Source organism: Apteryx mantelli, chromosome 2 (assembly GCF_036417845.1).
Source record: "Apteryx mantelli isolate bAptMan1 chromosome 2, bAptMan1.hap1, whole genome shotgun sequence".
Classification (NCBI taxonomy): Eukaryota; Metazoa; Chordata; class Aves; order Apterygiformes; family Apterygidae; genus Apteryx; species Apteryx mantelli.
The window spans coordinates 145,956,057-145,977,101 of record NC_089979.1 but is presented as its reverse complement, the minus strand read 5'-3'; the positions used below and the strand labels follow the sequence as shown (position 1 = coordinate 145,977,101).

The 21,045-nt window shown below is 36.7% G+C and overlaps 1 protein-coding gene across 1 annotated transcript in view; it reads right to left on the bottom strand.

Moving 5' to 3' along the window:
• The window catches only part of LOC106483501 (ATP-dependent translocase ABCB1-like), a 52,996-nt gene that overhangs the window by 12,346 nt on the left and 19,605 nt on the right, over positions 1-21,045 (bottom strand). Inside the window, exons 10-21 of the mRNA XM_067292196.1 lie at positions 20,400-20,513; positions 19,003-19,113; positions 16,921-17,046; positions 16,529-16,732; positions 15,960-16,130; positions 12,388-12,549; positions 11,073-11,243; positions 10,022-10,168; positions 8,297-8,401; positions 6,649-6,726; positions 3,524-3,607; positions 2,469-2,672 (exon numbers count right to left, since the gene is read on the bottom strand). Coding sequence (XP_067148297.1) covers positions 2,469-2,672; positions 3,524-3,607; positions 6,649-6,726; positions 8,297-8,401; positions 10,022-10,168; positions 11,073-11,243; positions 12,388-12,549; positions 15,960-16,130; positions 16,529-16,732; positions 16,921-17,046; positions 19,003-19,113; positions 20,400-20,513 — 1,677 coding nt within the window. The remainder of the gene's footprint in view (positions 1-2,468; positions 2,673-3,523; positions 3,608-6,648; positions 6,727-8,296; positions 8,402-10,021; positions 10,169-11,072; positions 11,244-12,387; positions 12,550-15,959; positions 16,131-16,528; positions 16,733-16,920; positions 17,047-19,002; positions 19,114-20,399; positions 20,514-21,045) is intronic.

Genomic DNA, 21,045 nt, shown 5'->3' with positions numbered 1-21,045 from the left:
TAAACTGTAAAGACTACACAATCTGCACAGGCATTTATGACTGCACTGTAAACATATGCCCACATTTTCAAAAGCAACTAGTGATTTTGAGCTTACCCTTAAAGAAACTGTCTATCTTTCCCATGATGGATTCTCAGCATTTCCTGAAAATCAAGAGTCTTTCAAACTCCTAATGGAGAAAATCAAAACCACCGGCCACTCCTAAAAATGTAGAGAATAATTTTTCTGGCAACTTGGCATCTAAGTCCTAATAATTCTGTAACTTGGAAAATCTTTTCCTTTTGCCACAGTAGATAAAATAGTGGATGTAAGTTTTCCAAAATGATTTCCAAAATGACGCTAGGCACCCAGTCTTGTTCGAAAACTAGTGGAAGCTCATGGCTTAATTCTCTTAATGCTATTGAAATCCCATGCAGAGCCCAAATATTAAAGAGATTTACTCATAGTTAGTTAATATTGCCAGCAATTTTTTAATAACAACAATTGATTTAGTCTTGGCCAAGAATCTGGCAAATTAAAATTCAAAATGTAGAGCCACTCTGGAAAGTGAATTTGTAAAGTATATTCATGGAGCACTATGTTTATTCTAGCTCAAAATTTAGTTCTGATGTACTCATTTCACCAAAAAAAAAAGTATTTTATCCACTGTCTAGGAAGTTGTCTAGGACCTGGGACTCACAATCAATTCTTTCTCATGTATTGTCACCAATATATAAGATATTTATACTGTGGAATCCCATCACCTTTGTAGAAGGCCTCAGCGGTACTTATCCCACTGCATGGTAGGCTCTTTTTTGTACAAATGGAGCTGGCTCCATTATTTAAGTGTATGAATAATTCTGCTGCTGATAAAGAAGGAATGAAATACAGTAACTATTAGCTATATTATGTCTGCACAACCTACCTATAAGGATAGTTTATTTCTGTCTCAACTGTATGAAGGTGCCATTTCTTCATGGTAATTTGTGGCACAAGTTCAATTCAAATACATATTTATATACTCCTGAAATCAAGATTCTTCTAAAAGAACCTGTTTTAATAATTCTTTTGATAATACTCAAGGTATAAAACAATTAACTGGCTGCTTTATTAGCTGTGCATAAAATCACATTGTGAACAAGACACAAGTTAGGGAATAGGAATATATAGATAATTAATTAAAGATTAAAACAGGTGTCTACTTTTCACATCTATTTCCAGATCATATAATGATTATACTGGATACTTTTTCCAAAGGAGCTTTGTGAGACCTTGTTTCTTAAATTTAAATCCCATTGTAAGCCTTGGCTCAAAGCTGTTGTGGAATTGCTATAAATAAAAGATTAGTTAATTCCCCTGAATTCCCTTGACTATATTTGCCACATTTTCACAAGGAAAAAATGTTAACAGAGAATACTCATTTACATCTGTCTAGGGTCAATATTCTACAGCTGCCTTATGATTTGACCTTACAATGAATCATTGCCATATAAATTTATACTAAAATGCATGGCAGGCAAAAACAAGAGGATTTTCTCTTTTTTTTATTTTAGTGTGAAAAAGGCTGGGAGGAAACACATGAATATATTTTCTAAAGCATGGGGAGATAGAAATGCCCCTGAGAAACTTTCCTAATACAGACCATGGAAAGAGAGAAACTGTGACTGAGATTTGCTGTGCCTGGACTCCTTAGATAGAAGCATCTTCTCTGCGTGCCTGACCACTGCATGGCAGGAGAGAGGGAAAGGACAGGCAGATAACATCACGCAGCTGCTGTGCTGATTGATGTCAAAACAGAGTCCTCACAAAGTGCAGTCTGTCCTGAGACAGCAGGCCTTGAGAAGTGAGGAAACAGTCATCCTCAAAGCTATGAAATGAAGTAATGCCCTCTCTCTTTGCCCTCACACTCACAGTTTCCTTTGAAACAGATTCCCAGGCTCTTGCTTCACTTCCCGTCAGAGAGGAAGGAATGAAAATAAGCACAAGGGACTGCAGCTATACTGCACAGCCAGCTATACTGTCACTGCGGTATTTTCAGGCATCCTTGTTACTGGCGATTTATATACGAGTATACTGAGCTTTTTATACTGAGTCTGCAGACAACTGGAAGATGAGAGAACGAGAAGGTATGTGATAAGTAGAGGAGAGGGGACTCTTGAAAGGAAACAAACCTAGACAGAAATGAAGGAAAGCATAAAAGGCAAAATGCTGGGAAAGAATAGGGAACACAAACACAGGCTTGGGACAGGCATGAGGCACCCATGGCTTTTAAGATGCTTAGTATACTCTGGATGCTAGAGCATAAATTAATAATACATGTTTTCAATTTTCAGCTTCATATATAATATATCACCATTTGATCAGAACAATACAAAATGCAGAGTTCGATTTCTTTTAGAAGTAATATACTCTTGACCCCTTGCCAATGTCCCTATTAAGCTGCACTCTGTAGTAAGAAATAAAAATAGATAAAATGCTACTGAACCCACCTTTCCAGCAGTTTCCAGTTCCCTCCTATCTTTTTTTGCATGTCCAGCAAGCATCTTCATTTGAATCATTCCAGTTACAGCAATAATTGGCCCAATGGCTAAAAGCAGAAGAGTCAGCTGCCAGCCATAGATCAAAGACAAAACAATTCCAGTCCCAAGATTAGCTACATTTTGGGCAATTAATGCCAGTCTAGAACCTGTAGCCTGGAAAAAAAAAGGATCCATTGTAAATGGTAAACTTTATGTAGGGTGATAACATGAAAACTAGACAGAAATCATTTGTCCCCTAGACAATTAGAATTTATTCCCCAGAGGACATATGAAAACAGTTAATTTAGTATAAATATTCTGCAGAATTGAAAGCTTTATTCTATCTTTCGAAAAACTGTTCTGCTGTACAGATTATTCATTCCCTCAAGTCTTCTGTATCTGCCCTCCTCTGTTTCCATCTGTTCACTCAGACGTACAATACTTGTTCCCAGGTTTTGCTCAAAAAACTATGGCATTTTAGAAATTTCATATTTTTATACTTAGAACTGTGTCTTCAATCATGCCAGATCTCTTGAAATATGAAATTGCCTAACTTGGAGTCTGAGATGACCATTTTTTCTTTCTGACCACTTTAACATTTAGCACGTGAATGGACTCAGTGATGCAAAGACAGTAATCCTCATTTTGAGGCATGCTTAAGTATTTTGTTGAGCTGGAACATTTAGCATGGAAACTCAGTGCTATCTAGACATCTAAGCAGGCTGGATAAATAACTTTAAATAGCCTCCTTGGATGACTCATTTATACTAGTACAGTACTGAACACTAGTAAGGGTGCATGAACTAAAAGCTTTACTACAGCATTATACTGTAAATATATATATGCATGTCTTATCTACTATTATCATATAAAACTTTTGTGTGGTACCAAACACCCAACACTTTTTAATACATAACAACAGTTTCCAGAGTACAGCGTGAGCAGGGTTTCTACCTATCAAATCCAGTCTGTAACTTCACCCTATACTAAAACATAAATGAAAAATGCCAGTGCATGTTACTTACTCCTTTCACTTGTGAGGCATCATTAGCAAGTCTTGTAATTAATGCTCCAGTGCTATTTTTAGGATCATCAAACCAGCTGATCTCCTACAACATGGAATATAGTTATGATGATCTTAAAAACTGTCATTTGCATATCACCTAATTAGGCTACATAAGAGAACTTAATCACTTTGGATTATAAGTAAATGACATCTGTGAAACAGTGTTTTACTTCTTAAGGTGTAACCATAAATCCAATAGACCTATAGATGCAATAAAGATATGTGAACACAAAATTCAAACTAAGTAGTGTTAACTATCTGTATGTCCTTTTTTGCATTAACACAAACACCATCACTTTATCACATATTAAATGTAGCTTTAGAAAATATCTCTGCTTATGAAACTTAACATAGTTTATTTTTGATGATGAAGTTCTCACTAAAGAGCAATATCAAGGAATCTACCACTTTGAGGACAATTCCTTGAATCTATAACATGCATCTGCAAAGACTACTAACTAAACAATATAATTTCTTCTGTTATGTAGCTAAATAGCACATCTGTGGTCTCTATCAGCTATAAGGACTGTGAAATCTGTAAGTCTACTATGAAAACATAAGTGTTTTGAATGTTTGCGTGTTGCTGTAAAATCTCTGTGGTATCTGAGATGCCATATATAAAATGATTATGCAGTGCTGGGAGATTACTCAAGACTACCTCTTCCTAATCTGGAAGACATTATTTTTAAGGTAAAAAAATCTTGTCAATCACATACTTTTGTATCTCATTAACAGTTTAGATTAATTGGTCAAAGGAATCAATGACTCTAAAGCACTTTGAAAATTAAAATATCTGAATTAAATGCAAAGCAATACTGCATCATCTTTAAAACAAGAAAGTAAAAATAAAATATTAATCTAACTTTCTTCCAGACTTGCCAAATATCAAAACCAAAAGGTCTTTTCATAAAACAACTAATTGCTTGTATTACTTTATACATGCATGACCCTTAGCAACAGCATGGTATTTTTGTGTAATAACGTTTGTTAAAGTTACTATAAGAGCTTTTATATTTCTTGACTATTAGTGTTTAAAAGAGTAACCCTTAGATATTAACAAACATGCTACATTTTAATAGCTTGGGTTTTTGGGGGGGAGGTATTTATGTAATACAGCAAGAAAAAAGATGTAAATAATGAACAGTTTTGATCTGGCGGTAGGCTCCATATAGCCAGATGGCTGCTTTGGCATTTCACAATATGGAGCATACACCACCTGCACTGGTGCTAATATGCAAAACCCTCCCAGAGACCACTAATCTAGTGCCTGGTACTTGAACATGACGCAAGTAGATGATATTTTCACACCAGAGTGTAGACAGTGAATATAATGAAATTACTTGACTCCTCAGACTGTGAAAACCTCTCTGTTACATTTAGAGTCTTTCAGGCCCTTCCTCCAGGGATCTGTTCAAATTCAGCAGGGGCTTTAGAAAGCCCGCTTTTCTCCCAGGCTATCACAAAAGTCTCATGGCACTCAGCTTTCCAAGGAGGACTCCCACTCTTTGGGGGTGACCTATAATCCCTTTTCATATAAACCTAAAAGTAGGTTCATCTGGGCCCCTGGTGAAGGGGGCTAAATGGATGGGAAGCTGATCCTTCACAAGGCGGCCTAGGCTCTGAGAACTTCTCAAGGAGGAAATGACCCTCTGCAGAGACCAGGAAAGAGTTCATTCAGCTGAATGAGATAAAGAAGCGGAGAAATTTTGCCTGTTTAGAAGGATCCTTTTTGATCCGAGACTTGCTGATGAGTCAGACTAGCATGGTCAGAACATACCACTTTCCGTAGCTAGTGAAATACAAGGAAGTTATGTGTCTTGGCTCACATCATTGTTTTGATTTCTGCTGCATCAAGGATCATGTGCCCATTTACAGCTGGGTCAGCTGGGAGTAAAATTTAATATAAATCCAGGGAAGTCTTGGATTTATGCTGTGGATTAATAATGAGGTACTGAATACCAACGTTTCCTTAAAATATTTGGTGAGTTGAAAAAAAATTACTCATTAGGAAAAGCAACTGGTAAGGGTGCTAGCAGCAGCAAAAGAGGGGCAAAAATACCTCACTTAGTTCTAGAAGTGCTAACCTAAGAAGTGCAAGTGCTGGTGAGCCTGCAGTGCAGATACCAGTGCAGGCTTTGTCTTACAGGTAAGAGCTTACCAGCTTACGCTGTTACGTCACACAGCACTGCAATGAACCACGTACTCTGACCAGCTCACCGCTAGCTCCAGGAAGCAGCTACTACAGAACGCACTACTGCATGGTACACACATGCATTGCAAGGTAAGGGTTTGGGTGCTCTTAAAAGGTGCATCTCACTGGGGGGAAGAGCCATATAAATCCTCTACGACAGGCGGTGTCATCCAAGCATTTGAGTTATTCCAGCCTCACAATCAAAAGATGGGGATAAGGCTGGTTACGCAGACAGCTAGGATCCTTGTCATCTGCCTCAGCACTTAGCAACTAGAGACTGTTGCACTTGGATTTCAGGCTGCTTAATTTAAAGGGTTCATGCTGTTGCTGAAAGTACTTTTACGAACAGCACAGAGTCCTGTTGCTGCCCCCGACCACTACCATGGCTTTCTTTGGCACTGTGACTGCTGCATAGGATAAGCCACCAGTCTAGTGAATGCAGCTAGTCAGGTCTTATAAGCATCACTAGCAGTTGTTTGTGGCCCCTAGCCTGTACATGGAGTTAGCTGATTGTGAAGGCAGATCTGAATTGCAGATTCGGTCTCTTAGAGTACAGCTTGCTTTCTCTGGTCCTCAGTCCAAAGCTGCTCTGATTTAACTAAATAAACACAACCCTCACCTTTGAGCTTTCTTACTCTGGTTTTAACATGGCCCTTAGTAATTAAATCAATAAAAAGGTTTCAAAAACATTTAAAATATCTACCTGTATCTGTTGTGATGATTTAGTCCAGTCAGTTTCTAAACCAAGCCAAAGAAATCAGTGGTATCAGTGGACATCTTTACAGATATGATCACAGCATGACTAGTTAACTAAACATAAAGATAATTTATGATATCTACACAAATAAGTATTTCTAAAGCTCTAGAAAGACAAATATATATAACACTTTTACCTGTCTAAGAATTGCTCTAAATGCCATGGAGCGAAGCCTCATTGTAAGGATTTCTCCAGCTTTACCAAATGTGAAACCCTGTTTGAGAAAAAAAAAAAAAAGTAATTACTTAATTACAGGTTTTGTCTTTATCTGATAAACAGTCATGTCACTACCTGCATATAATATTTAAAAACACTTTACTAAGTAAAAAATATTTTAGCTGTAACTGAGGCATTGTTTTTTCAGAAGCAAGTATATATCATGTTTCACTAAAAGACTTTAAGTCCTACCAAATACTCATTTAATTGGAGGATTTTTTTTATCACACCTGATCTCAAACTCAAAGTAGTCACTTCACAGTTCATAAGTAAGGCCCTATATTTGTTTTAGACACTACACAACCACCAGAGATTTCACTCTCTTTAAGAGCTTACAGTCAAAAAACTATAGTACTACTAGTTGTTTTCTAGGGAAAGCCTCTGAACCCACACAAAGCCTCATGACTACAACACAGCTTTTCGTGTGCAGAGAGATTTACTGGTGTCTCTTCACAGCTGGGCCAGGGCCAGGGCCAGGGCCGTACAGAATCTGACTGTACAGGAATGAGACAGGGAAGAAATATGTACAGGACTATTTCAGGCAGACACATTTTAATGGAGAAATATCCATAATAGCTATACTATCAAAATGTTTCTTTTCCAAGGGCATCATAGGAATTTTGAAGCTGGTTCTGCCTAAACAGGAGGCAACAGCTGCAGGTCATTTCAGAAAAGGCACGGCATCGTGTTAACGGCACCAGGACAGAAGGTAGAAGTTGGTGGTCAAGGGTGGGCAAGGCTGATACAAGCAGCTGAGCAATGACTAAAGGGATTTGTGCATGTAAATGAGATATGCATCAATGCACATCACAAATGAAGTGACTTATGTATGAACATGGCAGTTTTCCCACAATATATGTAATTCCATGCTTTGGCAAACATGCCTGCTCATGTGAATACTTGCATGTAACTGTGAATTTACAGTCTGCTTTAGATAATATGGTCAAAAGTATTTGAGGTAGTACAAACTGAAGGATGAATACCATAGAGAAAAGAGGTAATTTGAAATATTACTTAATCTTCATGGTATGGAACTGTGACTAATTTTAAATTAAGCATATGATGTAGTCTTTCCCAGTTATTTTTGGTATGTTTTCTTAGAAATTCAAGGGATTGAGTGCAGTTCACACAGATGCATGTGGGGTAGTTTCAGAGTGAGCAGCTCAGATGCTGGCAGCACTATTGCCTGGAACTCAGAGTAGTGGTGAAGCAACCATTTACTCAAGACAGAAGTGCCATTAAAACCTGAGCTGAGCCTGTGCTGTCAAGGTTATTATAGTATTATCATTATTATTATTATATTATTAGTGAGCCTAGAATTTTCTTGGCTTTTCTTCCATAGCCTGTGATCCAAGGCAGGCTTTACAGCCAAACTTTCCTTTGCTGTGGGGCTGGGACCATAGAGCACACTCGAAACCTCTTACTACACTTTGAATCCACCTGGCAGTGAAAATTCATCAACAATCTTTTTTCCTTCTGTATTGCTTGACACTAAGGCACTGAGAACTTAACACAGTTGAGATATAGTGTCTCAAAGACCATGAACAATTACAGTAACAAAAACTTACCTGAAGAAAAAAAGTGAAAAAAGAAATTATTCCAAAACCTAGAAACAGCAGTGAATACATGTTATTTGTCTTCCTGATAGCAATTTCTCCTTTTTCTACAAACATCTATAAGAGAAAATTCTGAAAGTTAATTTTAATAACTTACAGTGCAATAATTTCTCCTGTTATCTTTCACAGGCATGCTATGTGCATTACATATACTGAAAGTGATAACAAGTGCATTTCTTGTTGGGCCAAGATTTTTTTTTTCTTTGAATTTTACAGATCTGAGGTCATTTTACATGTTCTCATGAATGAAGACTTCATTTGTATTTTGGGAAGATAAAATCAGTAACATATGTCAGTGAACAAACCTACATCAGTAAATTATTATTGGAATTTATACCTGCACAAGGCTGAGGCACCTCTTAAGTCTTTAAAATTCTTTTTCCAATATATATCTTCTGCCCTTTGAGAGATTATTTTCCATGTTGGACCAGCTTGGGGACAGTCATTGAAAAACTGCAACTGCATAGTATATTCCCCATCCCTCAGGGATGTTTCCTGTTACTGTTTGCATTAAAAGCTGAAGTATAACACCGCCATAATACTCTTTTCCCAAGCAGTTTCTTAGTAGGCAACACCTCACATACAAGTAAAAAATAATTTAAGATAGGTCATTTCAGTATCTTTTATTTCATAGACTATAGCTAGACTGGCTGTGAAAAATCCTCCAGTAAGTGCAGCCCTTGCAACATTTTCATTTTTTCCTTTTTCTTGCTGTGCAGTGAAACTGAGAAAAACATGAGAAAACAAGACAGAGCACCTCATCCCATAACAGTCAAAACATGTTCAGCTTCCAGAATTGTATCTGTTCCTAAACTGATTGAGGTTCCTCCAGCAGACAGACAAAATAATCTTCGTCTTCTATATCCCATCCAAGTAACGTGACCAAATAACCTTTCTTAGTATGGCAGGTGAGTGTCATATGGTATATGTGTGCATAGGCACACATAAATACGTACTTGTACTCTGACGCTCACTTTCTCTCTCTCCTGCAATGTCAAATTTTGTATCAGTATTAATACTTTTACATTAAAACTGTGTGTTCCAACAAAACTGTTTAATCTGAAAATTCCCGCCAGTGCCTGGTGTTAAAAAATGTGACTTCATTTTCTAACAGCATAAATTCAGGTTTACTAAAATGCTCTCTATACTGAAAAGCTTACTCAGAAGTATTGTCTTACGTCCGTTTCATCTAGTGGCTTTTGCTTTGCCTTGATTCACATCATTCTTTCTCAGAAAGGTTATTGTGGAGCACAGGTGGGGAAGACATCACAAGGATCACCTTCTATGCCTGTGCAGCTCATGCTAATGGCACCAATTATACTGTCTTCCATAAAAGGGATGAAGGTGACCTGGCTTAGGAGAGGTCACAGCAGAACCTCTCCTCACTTCAGTGTCAGTAAGCTGATCTGCTCGAAAACAGAGATGTGCATTTTGTATCACTTCTCTGTGAGTGTTCAAGCAGAAATTCTGCGTTCTCCATTGCAAGGATCTTCAGCCATTCCTTACCTTTGCAATGCAGGACACTGTTTAGCATGCAGTGTTGTCTTTGGTATGCAGTTAAAAGCAAATATTGAAAAAATATACCAGTTTATCATAAACCAATTCAAGGTAATTGGGAAACAATGACAAAGGGTAAAGCATACAATGAAGTTTTTTACTTCTCTGTTTTATACTTACCCCTATGACGTCTGAAATTATGACTGAAAATATAGGTTGTAAGGCCCCATTGATAATTGCACATAAAGTTCCAAGAACAAAGTAAGGCCATTCAGTTTTATTCAACTCCATAATTTTAAAAAATGAAACTGGAGGCACATCATTATCCTAGAATAAAAGGATTCCATCATGATAAATATGACTATGTTTATGCATTGAAATAAATGGAGGACACGTATAATCTGTATAGTCTGTTCCCTGCTCCCATATTCCATGTTGAGAAACCACAAACTATCAGATCTTTAAAAACCCTATGAATTAATTTCTGACATACTGACTATTATTCAGTACCCAATACTAACATCATAAAAAAGAGAAAGAAAAGAATCAATGAATGTTACTTAAGCTCTCATTTCTTCCAACAATAACATTTTGAGCCTTTCTCAGAAAGGATAGTTACAAATCCCAATTATCGTTTCTAGGGCTTGTGGAGAAAGTTGGAAATTTAAACCACTTTATTTCTCTTTAACAGTGAGTTTGGTGGTATTAAATACTGAATGAATTGCTCTTCACTCATTGCTGAATATGACCTCTAGCGTGTTTAGGTCATCAGTCAGATCGATAATTAGATCATAATTTTCAGTGATTTATTTGTCAATACAAACACATTTTAGACAATAGATAGCAAAAAGTTTCTAGAAAAATAATAATTATTCTCTATTCAGAGTGTGTTATTTGAGCTATATGACTGATTATCTGGTTTGGTTTTGTTCTAAAATTAAATGAATTATTTTGCCTGCTTAGGCTATTTCCATATTCAAGTAAATTTGTTTCATAATATTACACAATTAAACTATTTCAAATATCACAACAAAATTCATTTTAGCTTCAGGAGAAAAAACTGTTTCCAAAGAACTCTTTTTGTGTGATTTTGTCATTTTATGTCATTTAACCAGACTTGTAGGCTATCTTTGCTCATTTTATTATAAAGTTACTCTAAGGAGGATCATCTTTCTTTTTTATCCTATTAGTTATGGAAAATACATGCAGGTAAGAATACAGAGACACTCACAGGCTGAACAGTTTTTACATCAAGTTCATCATTCTGTATTCTGAACCTCTTTATGCTTTTCCGAGTTGACTGTCTTTTCTGTTCAACCAGTACTGATCCTTTCAATGCCACTTCTGAGATACTTAGTGCATTATCTTCTTCTTCCTGTAACTGATCATCAGTTCCTGATGTCTGAAATGAAATACAATATGATGCTAAAAATAATTTATGGCCATATTATCCTGTACTTTAAAATGAACATAAATTCCTATTAAAAAAAAAATCTGTTAAGCAAATGGAAGATGGATAAGAACTGAACAATTCTACAAAGCCATAAACAAGCATTAAAGTTTCCTGTAGTCCTCTCTATACTCAGTGCAAAATTTGCCAATATATACTCACACTTAAAAGAGAAAAAAGTTTTAAAGTTTTTTTTCTCATTTTTTGGTGCGTTAAACTGTTCTGACTACATACAGGAGAATTGAATTGAGTAAACCCCGAGGAAATCCCCCTTAAAATGCAAAAAAGGTATGAAAGGGTCTTAATGTAAAAGAGAATCAGGAAGTCAACATGAGGGACTTTCAACAGGACAGGGGAGCCATGAAGAATAGAAGCAAGATTTCCACCTGCTTCAAAAATAAGGCCTGAGAGACACTGTACGAGAGGTTCAGGAGATAGTTTGAGAGATAATGAAAATACTCAAGATAGGCCATGTCTGAATGACAAAACTTCAGGAGCCTGAGTCACTGAGATGTTGGTGAGTTAAAAAAAGTACTTGCATAAAAGAGTTTGCATTTTCACAATGAGGGTGGTGAGGCACTGGAGCAGGTTGCTCAGAGAAGGCATGGAGTCCATCTGTAGAGATATGCCAAACCTGATGGGACCCAGTCCTGAGCAACATGCCCTGACCTCAATCAGCCCTGCACTGAGCAGGGTGTTGGACTAGATGAACTCCAGAGGTCCCTTCCAACCTGAGTTATTTTATGATTCTATGATTTGAAAAGGAGTCTGAGAATTAATCAGCTCCAGAACTTCATTTTTATCACAATCTTCATTTTTATTTTCTCCTGTATTTTGGCTTTAATTCCATATTTTTCTTTAAACTTTTTTTCTCAAAATTCTCTCTTTTCCACATCTTTAAATTAAGCTTGAACATTTTACTTTTGCTTCTTTTTCCTGTTATGAAGATTAGTATTCTTCAGGGAAACTTTTTTCCCTAGAGTTTCTCTACTGAGGAAACACTGTGAAGCTAGAGACACCTTTGAAAGTAATTCAATCCAGTTAAGCCCATAACACACAATATGAAGAAAGTTATGAAAATTTTTTCATTAGCTACCTGCATATTAACAAGTTTGTAATAAACTCCTTTCTGTTCTATTAATTCGTTATGAGTCCCTTGTTCTGTGATGATGCCATTTTCAAATGCAGCTATGAGATCCGCATTTCGAACCGTTGACAAACGATGAGCAATAACAAGTGTAGTGCGTCCCTTCCTGACCTGGAAATAGCACCAAAATAGCTTCACATTAGCATCTTCAGGTAAATATAATATTTCCCCTCTACATATTACAGCTGAACAAAATAGTTTAATTGAAACATTTTCTTGGAAATGGTGTTCCAGTAAAGATCAAAATGGTCAGCAGAGAAATTAATCACACAGTATTTTTCATTCTCTGAGGCACACTAAAGCAAAAATGTAATTTAAATCAAATGCTGAAAAACATTTTTGATTTAAACATATAAATTAAGGTACTCTTTTTGCATGTCAGACTATTACTTTCTTAACATAAGTATCTAAAATGGTTTTTTTCAAAAACTGCCTGTTCAATGTGCTTTAGGTTTATGTATCCAATTTTTATTGAAAAAAAGAATATCCACCATTAAGTGTTTCAGTGACAGTTCTATTTAAGTTCTATTCACAAATATTAAAAATTAATCAGTTACACTGTAATTTTACTTACTCTAAATTACTCAGTTAACTTAGCTGAAAATAAATGTATCTAAAATTGTACTTAAAATCATACTTCAGTTACGCATGTCATTTTTACATCTTTTTAATTACTCACCAATAATAAAATAAATCCCATGAGTATCTAGTTTGTCATGAAAAAGTTTTTACAGGCACATTTTGTCAGTATGCTTTGGAATAAACTGGTATTAGTATCTAGTGAACCAACAAGTTAATCCAAGATATACATAGTTCATTTTTTAAATCTTCACTCAATACTTTGAACTGCTAGCTTAATAGTTTAATATGTGTTTTATGATGGGGAAATGAGAATGAAAACTGCTATGTGTGAAATAATCTTGAAAGAATTGCCAGCTAAAGCTGACATCTTAATATTTTTTCATGATTTTAAGGACTGGAAATTCCACCAATTCAAATTATCCTATGAGAAACAACACATAGTTTCTTGGTAGTCTAAAAGCTTCACAATGTCTGAAATGATCTTAAAAGGTTAAAATCAAATCAAGACATAGAAGAAAAACAAGTTAATGACCTTAATCATAAAATGTAGAATGCCTCCTCTACAAGAAATTGACAGAATTTTGATGAAGCTGGTAGAGAAAAGTGTTCTACTCTAGATCTGATGAAAACTTTCTATATAGGGATGTATTCATCACAGTGAGGGAAAGAGTAAGAAGGCAAGAGCAGGACAAATGAATACCTGGCACACAATGGCATGGATTCATCTTGCTTAACACCAGCAATCCCAGAGCTAGTCTAGTTTGAGCAAGTCTTTCTGGCATGGTCCGTCAGACATGCTCACAGGGAGATCATCTCACCATACAACATATTTTAAAGACAGGTGGGAGAGATGAGAGGCTAAGTAACTTGTTTAAACTAGCTGAATAAATTTCATATTGTAGCACTTAGTTGGGATCCCATAGAATGTCTCAATCAGCAGTTCTCTGCCCTTCTTTGCTCTGGGATTCACTTTATAGGGCAAGGGTTGGAAAAGAGATGTCTGAACATGCAAACTGAGCTAGTTTCAGAGAGTAGTGTGAATTCTCAGAAATTAGAACTAGAGCACAGAGAGTCTATCACTGAAATTAGTGAAAGTTAAGTGTCCAAGAGAGAATTAGGGACTAAACTATCTTTGAAGCTGAGAATGCAGCTTCTGTGGTCTGACTCTCTCAGACCACAGTCTCAGTCCTGCACAGTGGTTAGAGTAAGGTGCCTCTCCTGAGGCAGAAAAGCATATGGAGGCAAAATGCTTTCTAAAGATATTGTCCATAGATAAACTCTGTCATAACTGCTAAAAAGATTTATGCAATGCTGGTAATTCATATTCACCCAGAGAATGATATAGATACATAATGGCAGAGAGAAACAGAGGGAGGAAGAAAGAACAGTGAATGTGATTGATTCACCCTGAGGAACAGACGGAACTATTTTATAAACACTTCATGCACTTACTTAGCGCAGACAACAAGAAATACAGGACTGAATATTTTTTCAGTTGTCTAGGTGTCTAGACAACACACATCTACATCTAGACTGCAGCCAAAATGTAGCAGCTGCTTTGTAGACACAACCAAGTTGATTTTGAATTACTTTGCAAGGTACAAAAAAGATTTCAATGAGTACCTTAAAAACAGGAATATAATTTTTAGCTTGAACATAGATATTAGAGACAATCTTTTGCTGTGGCACAAAAAAGTACCAGATTTTGCTCATAAATATTTTTAAAAATTGTCTCGACATTGCAAATTTTAAAACCTTATATATTTTTATATTTAAATCTGTAGTCTTACATTTAAACCTTAAGATCTATGCAAGATGATAGTTTATATTCAATTAATCAAGTAAATATATTTAGAAGCATTATTGAAAGCATTCTACATTGGCTTTCTAAAAGAGTTCAGTGTTTAAAGCTCTCATTCATTGCCCATTCAAATAGCTTCACTGAAAATAAAACTCTCTACAATTTCATATAAAATGCAATCTAATTAGCTATCTCATTTTGGATGCTTATATGCCTATCATGCATAATATGGAAAATATCATAGCTGGCCCTTTTAATAATCAAGCTGTATGAAAATGATCAAGGAACTTACAGCTTAAATAATCAAATTAATGATCACAAGTGGAATTCTGACGGAACCTGGTTGCAGTCCATCTTCCCTAGGTCTTCTGCAAAGCTTTATGAAGATCCCAGTTTATAAGATAATGGCACGAAGAAAAGCTAGATAAGTGACTATTCTCCATTAAATGTATTTCTATTAATAATTCTCCTCAACCTGTCTGTCTTCACCCAACACTTTTATTCTAGAAGTCATCTGCAGGAAGCATTACAGCACTCCAACTGGAAGACAGCCCGACTGGGTAAATTCAGAAGAGCATTTGGGAGGTACTGCCACAATATGAGTATAGAGAAATTTTGGTTAAACCTCTGAGTTTCATCGGGGATCAGCTGTCCCTGTAATGGTCTCTACACTGAGAAGAGAAACAGAACCTAAAGGCATTCATATTAACAGAAGCACATGGTTCCTTGAAGTGTTTCCTGCAGGTAAAGAACCAGGTCACTGCTACAATCACTTATGACATGCTGGTAGCCCTTACCCTGTCTGTCAGGTTTCAATGCGAGTTCAACTAGGTGAGCGACAAGAATATGAGCATCTATAAGAGAGTGTATTGTAGGGGACAGTATTTATGCCAACAAAACTTGACGTAGGATTAATAACATTGAAAACACTATGTCCTCACTTGAAACGAGATTCCTCCCTGTAATACCTCCAAGATCTAAAAAAATACACGTCTCTACAAACAGAAAATATTTGCCAAATTCAAGTTTACTTCCTGTTTTTTAAGGGTCTCTCTTTCTTGCAGCTCTTTAAACAAGTGTCTGAAAAAAGGAAACAACAGGCTCCTGCTCACCTACTTCATTTCAGAGCGATACTGACCTTGTCCAGTGCTGCCTGCACAACGGATTCACTTTCAGTATCCAGAGCTGATGTGGCCTCATCAAGCAGGAGGATTTTAGGGTTGCGAACCAGAGCACGGGCAATTGCTATTCTCTGCTTCTGGCCTCCGCTCAGCTGGGCCCCTCTTTCTCCAACCATGGTTTCAAACTTCTGCAAGACAACAACACGCGCTTCCAGAACGCTCCGCGGCACAATCCTTTCGCCGATGAAAGGCAGCGTAAAGAAAGGCCATATTTGTGTTAGTAGCACCAGCAGAATCTTTGCCCTGTTCTAAAACACTACAGGTAAACACTTGTTTGAATATGCCTTCCTCATTCTTTGTGCCCCTAGAGTTCTAGTATTTCTCAGTCCTCTGAAAGGCTCATCCAACCATGGCTTGACATATTAACTTTATTCTCACAAAAGTTATGAGAAAGCTCTTTGTAGTCACAGCTCCAGGGAGAGCTTCCTCTATCTGATGCTTTAGGGAGAGCCCTTCTAAGGAACTCTCCGACATGAGCAGGCTTATGTAAGGGAAACCTCTTCACCGAGACAGCGGGGTTGCTTACTTTGGGTAGCTTCATGATGAAGTCGTAAGCATTAGCTTCCTTGGTAGCTTTTTCAATCTCTTCCATGGTGACGTTCTCACGGCCATAACGAATGTTTTCTGCAATAGTAGTAGCAAACAGCACGGGCTCCTGATTCACCACACCAATAATCTCCCGCAGATACCTGATGTTGAGGGTCTTAATATCCTGCCCGTCGATGGTAATCTAAACAAAGGAATGCAGATGACAAGACTTCGCTAAGTGTTTTGGCCACGGCATCTCTCTCCCCCAGCTTGGCCTATGCCATTTTCGGAGAGACTTTATTGTGTCATTTGAACAAGGGCAACGAGACCAGAGCTAAACTTCAAACCACAGTGACGTACACAGCAGTCATCTGACTTGAGCTATCTTACCATGCCTTCCTTGGGGTCATAAAATCTCTGGATGAGCTGAACAGTTGTACTTTTCCCACAGCCACTGCCACCAACGAGGGCTACTGTCTGGCCACAGTTAACCTTGAGACTCAAGCCTTTCAGTACCTTCATGGAATATGTTAGAAAAAACATAATGTAGAAAAATGTGAGCTTAAATTTAGAAGAACTCTAATCAGTTGAGTGAAATTTTCTTCATGTTTACATCAGAACTGGTCTAATAGCAATACTTTACACAACAGTGTTCAAATTAGTAAGAAAGAATTACATGTGGAATTGTGAAAGCAAAGAGTAAAGCAAGTGGTCTTTTGTTTCAGTAACACTGAAACTTCTGAAATATTGCCATTTTTATCAAGAATATTTTGAACTGTGAGATCACAGTTCAGGTGATGTGAAAATAAGCAAGTATGTACTAAAACAACCTAGTTTAAGCCTTTGAACTACCTTACAACTCAACTGAAGATCTTTGTCAAACAAGTTTTTACTTGGAATTACATTTATTACACTCAGAGTTAGATGTTTACATGGAAAATGGCACTGGGGATTAAATAAATGATTACAACCTGATCCAAAACCTGAAGATACAGATGGAAAGATCTGGTTGATTTCAGTCACCTTTGGGTCAAACACTATGTGTATGAAATGAGAAGACTAAAGTCTCCTGATGGTATTTCCTTACACATAAGCATGCAAGATAAAAAATGCTGAAAGTTATAATAGGCTTATCTGAGGGGATCAGATAGATTTTTCCTCCATCCTACCACAATCTAATATTAGAGCAGAAGCCACAAGGCTAGCTAGCTCAAAGCCTGCTAAAATGTATCTGTGACAACACCAAGCCTGGCACAGACATTGCACACAAGCATCCACTCAGGGTCTTACACAGGTTTTGTGGCCCTTGCTGGGGAAGTGTCCCTGCAGTTACGAAGTGGGATAAATTCCCAGCCATCTAAGTTATCTAGATCAATATCATATATATCTGTACAAGGTGTAAGGAATGTACAATGAGGTCTTTTGCTACGTACCACCCTCTTAGGCCTACCGTTGTTGGTAGGCAAAGGTAAACCAGGCATATGCAATGGTGTTCTCATTAACACAATATGTTTCCTTGTATGCTCTGGTTTGCTCGTCATTCTCATTTTGCTTTTATTATGAAGCATCCTTCACCCTTTCTCACAAGGATGAAGTGCTAAAAAGGTGACCATGGTAGTAGACAGAGGAAGAAGTGAAAAAACAAACTCCTTCTCTAATAGCAGATAATTTGATACAAATTTTAGAAACCTGATACAGAATTCACTGAGAATAATAGTAGTCTTCATGTTGATTCTAATGGCAGCTGATTTAATTACCAGCTGATTTCACTTGATCTCTTGAGAAATTGGAAAGATGGAATATTTTCTTAGTCTATCTCTTTAAAAGTTGGCTAAGAAAGCCCTGCTCTTCTCTGTCTTCATATTCTACCTAAACAAAATGGGAACAGGTTCCCTGTTATAGGTTAGTGAACTACCTTCACATTGGAAAAGAAGATTTTTTTCAAGATATTCTTAATAAATATGTTCTCAGAAATCATTCAGACCTCCTCCATCCCCACTAATTGCATCAAGACATACCTTTGTGAGAGCTCTGGGACAAAACAGTCCTTCCTTGGACAGGTTTTGCATTGTAAATGCAATAAACTGTGTGTTGGATCTGTTGCCAATTTCTCCAAGGAATTCTTTTACCAGATGTACAGTGAGGATAATTTGGGAGATCAGTATACTTCTATAACATTTTTACTGGATTTAAATAAATATTATTACAATTAGAATTTTTTATTACATTTTTGACTTATAAAGGCCTCCGATCTTTTAGCTTCTAGTGAAAATTTTGTGTAGCTGCATTTTATTAAAAAGGGTGTTGACTAAGTTAACTAACCAGTTCCGGCTAAAGTAAGTTATCAGTTCTAGTTAAAAGCCAAAGTTTCCATTATTTTGAGGATTTTACTTTTATTATAGCAATTGTTCTCTTTCTCTAAAACAATCAAGTTATCTTAAATGGAATCAGTATCATCTCCATGCATAATACCTTAATATCTGGCCTAGCTGGGTAATTGAAGTAAACATTTTGGAATTCCAAATTCCCTTTAACATGGTCCGGTTTATAGCCAGCATCTGAAGAACTGTCAATTTGAGGTTCCTATGCAGAATAACATCGCAAAAAAGGAAAAAAAAGTTTAGATTCTGAATGACATTTTAGCATGATATAGGGCTGTGAAATCTTAGACCGTAACAAAGTTGTATAGAGAGAGAGTAAGTCTCATTGAAAAGCAGCTTGGATGAAAACAACCATTTCAACAATGTATGAAACTTCCAACCCAGGTCACTGGCAGATCTGGTGTCAAGGGTGCACAGCCAAGGCAAATACCCAGGGCCTTAAGACACACAAAGTCCTTGCTGGTGTAAATTAAGGAATAGTGGAAATCATCTAAAATATAAGTGATAGGAAGGAGCAACCTGCGCATTAGCATCCAACTGTTGCCTGCTAACAGTTATTTGTGTTCATGATTATACTGCTTCCTTCAGCATACTGTCGGAAATGGCAGCTGTGGCAGTGTTAACATAGGGAGTGAGGTTTTAATGCGTTTTCATTCCTACCCAGAACACTCTAGAATCAGAAGTAGGTCTGCACTAAAATCCAAAGGCAGAATTATAGTTTACATAGAAAACTCAAGACTAGTTTTAAAATAGCGTTGCAGTCACTGTGATACTATAGTACCAAGATTCCAGTCCCTGCTAGCCTTCCAAGTGTATGCCAGCATTCTGGTAAGCAAATGTTATAGCCAAAATGATCCTCATCAGTCATGGTGCTGTCATTACTGGTATCTCAGATAGTTACTTGAGTTAGCATGAGTATATTTACAACAGCTGCACGCACACCTATATATATGTGTATATATATATATATATATATATGGTACAAGAAAAGGATTTTTTAATATCGCCAGGTATAGGACATGAAAGTAGAAGTCAAATCACTACAGATGAAATCATTGTAAAGGTAGTCCTTTAAATTATTGATAGCTGAAAAGAAATATTCTCAATAAAGTGAGCATATACACAAGATCTACTATCTCCCTTCAGTTGTTGGGGTTTTGTTTTTGTTTTTTGGTTGTTTTTTTAAAAATGAAGATTCAAGTATATTTAATCAGGAAAGATTTGAAAAAATTTCTTTTTCATCTATAACCTGCTCTCCTTCTGAGCTGTCAAGTAAAATAACGACAGGCAAAAGTTTGCATCTTCTTCATTTATGGGCTCACATCACAGCATTTAGATGTCTGTCCAGTATACAAAATTGAGTTAGATAGAATTTGTAAATGTTATTGTATTGTACACAGAACTGTTTGGGGCTTGCTAATTTCATATCCCGAATGGAAAGTCAGATGTTCAACATTTTCAGATGATAGTCATGGCAAAGATACTCACATTGTCTATGATACTAAAGATTGCATAGGCAGCTCCCCTTGCATTAGCAAATGCCTCCATACTTGGAGCAGTTTGTCCAACATTAAAAGCTCCAACTAATAGAGAAAAAAAGACCTAAAGGGAAAAAAAAAGACAAACATAATACACAGTTAGGAATTCTTAACTCTAATTAGACAGCTTCAGTTATCTGAGAATATTAGTTATTATTGCTTCAAGCAGTTTCACACATGCTATACAAAAGGAGGAAGTCTTGAATCAAAGCAGCAAGCAAACAAATGGCAGTCATTTACACAAAAGATAAACATTGATAGAAAAAAGGAATCTTTAAGATCAGTCTAAAATTTCCTTCTTTCACAACTGAACCATAAGAAGGATATTGTGAGGTGCTCATGGCTGGGGTTCTTCATTAGAGTAACAATAGAGAACAGAAGGACATTTCCAATTCTAGCTGAATAAAAATTAGTCACCAATAACTTTTATGATTAAACATGGAAAAAAATCTATTTCTTTCCTCATATAAAATAAAAACAACAGTAATCCAAACTGTAATCCAAACCCACAGACTCTGGACTGGTGACACAGTAATCCAACCCATTGTACTACTGGCAAGAACAAACCCAAATATTTCAGGAAACTTTTATTTGCG